This window comes from Austrofundulus limnaeus, unplaced genomic scaffold (assembly GCF_001266775.1).
Source record: "Austrofundulus limnaeus strain Quisiro unplaced genomic scaffold, Austrofundulus_limnaeus-1.0 Scaffold1532, whole genome shotgun sequence".
Classification (NCBI taxonomy): Eukaryota; Metazoa; Chordata; class Actinopteri; order Cyprinodontiformes; family Rivulidae; genus Austrofundulus; species Austrofundulus limnaeus.
In genome coordinates this window covers 62,147-65,968 of record NW_013953934.1, presented here as the reverse complement: position 1 = coordinate 65,968, position 3,822 = coordinate 62,147, and the positions used below count along the sequence as shown (strand labels likewise).

General features: G+C 44.0%; 2 protein-coding genes across 2 annotated transcripts in view; one reads left to right on the top strand and one right to left on the bottom strand.

Annotated features, from left to right (window-relative positions):
- Positions 1-351: 351 nt before the first annotated feature.
- On the top strand, positions 352-785 carry LOC106535690 (mediator of RNA polymerase II transcription subunit 30; the record flags this gene model as incomplete). Its single annotated transcript, XM_074559778.1, is given in 1 exon segment — positions 352-785. A coding segment is annotated over 1 exon segment (96 nt), but the record flags the coding sequence as incomplete, so codon positions are not given.
- Positions 786-2,069: 1,284 nt separating this feature from the next.
- The window catches only part of ext1c (exostoses (multiple) 1c), a gene marked incomplete in the record, with an annotated part of 58,860 nt that continues 57,107 nt past the window's right edge, over positions 2,070-3,822 (bottom strand). The window contains 2 exon segments of the mRNA XM_014032760.1: positions 2,070-2,586; positions 2,673-2,844. Of these exon segments, the coding sequence (XP_013888214.1) occupies positions 2,401-2,586; positions 2,673-2,844 (358 nt within the window).

Below are 3,822 nucleotides of genomic sequence, written 5' to 3'. Positions count from 1 at the left end.
TTGGTTGGTTTCTTCCTGTTCAAACAGCTTTTTGTAGACATGATAAAATGTAGACAAACAGTCTGAGATTCACTGATCTAACCTTAACATGTCCTGGTTCCCACATTCAGCCTCACCATTTAACAGCTGTCTGAAGTGTCCTTGCCCTGAACAATATGGCTGCTCTCTCCAACCATGAGAAGTCCCWTGATAACTCTTCTAGTGTTGATTCGAGCCTTTAGCTGGTCATGTGATGCTCTCAGACACCTGCAGGAGGCGGTGTGGAGTCAGACCCTAACCTGCTGAGGAGCTGACTGAACATCCTGAGCTCATGTCCTGAACCTCTGTTAATTCTCACCTGTCTCATGACAGAAAGTGCGTCAGAAGAACCAGGAGATGAAGGTTCTGATGGACCAGATGAGGAACCTGCTTTGGGATGTTAATGCCATGTTGACCCTTAGAAAGTGACGGCTCATCTGGACCAGGTGACACCTGGAACACGGGGTTCTACTCCTCTTCATCACTGACTTGGTTCTGTTGACCTGTTCTTACTTCACGTTAGTTTATTTGGACTTGAAGCAACCTGAGAAGGTTGTTGTTGTGTAAAAGGCAGCTGTGTGAGCTGAAAGCAACACTTCCTCAGGTACAGTTTCCTGCTGCTGACACAGGTGAGTCACAGCAGGTAAATGTTTACAGCAGCCACTGAGCTCACAGGTGATGATCCTGAGTGTGAACCCTGCTCACCCTGAGGGCCTTTTTCTAAACAAATCTGTTTTTGTATGAAATAAAGGTTTTTGTTTTTCAAACTGTTTGTGTGTTTGAATGTTTTGAGTCTGTGGTACCGTCAGCATCTACAACCYGTCAGAGCTGCAGCAGCATCAGGTCAAGCCTCAGGTTACCAGGGGACACACCTCCTCAGGTGTAAAGACACTGATGCAGGTAAACTTTAGTCCAGTCTTTATCTAAAGCTCACAGCTTCTTTACCTGCTCAGTTCAAACTTTCCTCAGGTCTTTTCTCAAACCAAAGATGAACCATTTTCAGRAAGTCATGAAGTTAGCCTGGCTCCTGCCTTCCTCTGCAGCTCTGCTCAGTTCGTTTCCCCTCGCAGGACTACGCTCTGGTGTTTACCAAGCTACAAGTTGGATGAGATGAAAAAATCCAGGTGTGTTTTCTCACCTGTGAGCACATCAGTATTCTTCACTGTGACCTGATGCATCATCTGAGATGTTTCAGTCCATCCTAATATTACATGCAGACTCAGAGTTTTATTGATATTTCTCCTTTGATACAAACATCCTGCTGATGATGTTTCCCACTTTTATTCCTGCACTTCTCATTTCTGTGGAGGTCATTTTTTAATTCAATCAAACAAAAAAAACAGCTTCAACCAAAAAAATAATAATTTCAACCAAACAAAAAAGCTATTTCAATAAAAAAAAGTTTTTTGCAAAACAAATTTTTGGTTGMATCTCAAACTTTTGTTTGATGCTTGAAGTTTTTTGTTGACTCATATTTGTGTTTAATACAGGGCAGTCAGGGAGCCAGCTGAGATCATCTCCATGAATGTCCTTAGTGTAACATGATGGGACTTTGTGAAGTGACCTATCACTCACTCTGTGTGTCACTGCTGTTAGCAGCCTGGTCCTCCTGAGCAGAGCTGAGCTGGGGTCAAAGTTCAAACAAGAAGAGGGAGGGACAACAGGAACTCACTCCAGTACGCACTAACCAATAGGGACACACCTTACATAGTTGCTCCTCAGATCTCACCCCAGATGTTCGTGTTCTCTCCGTTCAAAACGTTTTTGAGTTCAAATAAAAACTTAAAGCATCAACCAAAAGTTTCTGTTCTGCAAAAAAAAACAATATTTTTTGATTGAATCTGCTTTTTGTTTGATTGAATAATAATTAAAAATGACCTCCAAACATCAGTTCCTGTACAGATCAAATAAACTCGTCTCAGAGTCCTGCTGTGTGTTGAACAGCTGCAGGAGCTTGAATCAAAGTGCATGTAGAGTTTCAGAAGAAACATCTGTCAGCTTCAGATGGTTTGGACATGTCCTACAGAGCCTGAGGACACTAATCTCACAAATCTGTTTCAGAAAAGACTTTATTGGTTTTACAGTTTGACTGGATTTATCAGTTCTCTCAGCTGCAGTCTCTGCTGAGGGACACTGGACTGACCAGCACCACAGCTGCTYCTTCTGGAACCATCAGTCCTCAGCTTTGTTGTTCTCAGTGAGTCACTGTGCACCTTCAGTCCTACGAAACACAACTTTCAGACTTGTCTGTTCTGTGTTTGCTGTTGGCTGGAACCACTGGGATCTCTCCGTCACTTGTGGACCTGTCCTCAGCTGAGTGAGCTTTGTTTCTTTCCTGATGGTCCCTAAAGAAGACTCTCAGACTCCTGTCAGTTTGTTAAGTTAAGTCCGCTCCAAGTCTTTGTATTTCTTGCGGAGAATGGAAACCTGGTCTTTAAAGAGGACCGGATCCATGCGGAACTGTGAATGGACCAGAGGCATGTAACCAAACCAGCTGRCAAAGGTGTTGATGCACTCCTGCCTCTGACTGAAGTGTTCTGGGTTGGCCCAGGGGACGCTCTTGGTGACCTGGCAAGAGAGGACAGAGTCTGTGTCTTTTCTTCAGAAAGTCAAGAAACAATCCAAGTGTTCACAGGTGTGTGTGTGAGACATACCTGTGGGACCGGTATCTCCTTGTGCTGCTTTCTTTGAGCCACTTTAACGGGCGGCAGGTGAGTTACAGCAGAGACCAGAAAGTTCATGAGGATGTCCTCACAGTTGGATGTGCGGTCCACGAGCACTCGCAGAGACTGAGGCAGGTAGTGGGAGAACAGGTAGTGGTAGTACCTGAGGAACAGAAATAATGCTTTAGTTTCYTAATTAAAGCTGAGTTTGACATGATTGACCATAAGAAGGTGAACAAGTCCACTTCTGATTTCTTATAAAAATATTTTTTCATCTTTTATTGGAGCATTGAACTTCCTGTTCTGATTGAGATCATTTGTTTAAAAAATGAGACACTTCTTGGTGCTGATGTCAGAGTGTGTGAGGCAGCGTGGTGTCCACAGACTGTGGTACATGAAGCTGCTGCAGCATCACATGGAATCTCCTCTTCCTTCAGTGCTTTTATCTGGAGGGTGGATCACACCTGCAAAGTCCTTTGGTTCACTTGTTTGGTCCGGACCAAATAGTGACTTCATGTTTTTCCTTTGGTGCGGTTTGCACTCACACTGTGCTTTTAGCAAGCAAACTTTAATTTAAAAATAAGAAAAGCCATGCAGGTGACAGTCAGGACAAGCACAGACCCAGAAATACAGATGTTAATAACGACTGACTTTTAAAAATATCAAGAGCAGCTCATTCAGTGGAGGTTTTGCAGTGATATAATTTTGGGACAGTGTTGTCAAATGTGTGCCACAACCTGAAGGAGACAAGATGCTCCACGTTCCCTAACCCACAATGGTTCMTTTTTGTAGCACAGTGTTTGCAACACTGAAGGACTAATGTGGTTTGGGTACGGTAGCTTGTAAAAAAGGTGCACGCTTCCTGTAGTTGGTTCTGTTCCTGGCCGGTCTGTATTCACAGCAGAGTTTGTTTGGAAGCACACTCAGACCATCTCAAAAACAGGTCTCGGTCCGGTTGTTTGATCTGCACCAGGGTTCACGAGTCTATTCACACCTGCGTAAAAGGTCCGGACCAACGGGGAGACCAACTCTGGTCTGTTTAAAGGTAAGGTTAGGTTAGGTTAGGTTAGGTTAGGTTAGGTTAGGGTTAGGTTAGGGTTAGGTTAGGGTTAGGTTAGGTTAGGTTGGGTTAGGTTGGGTT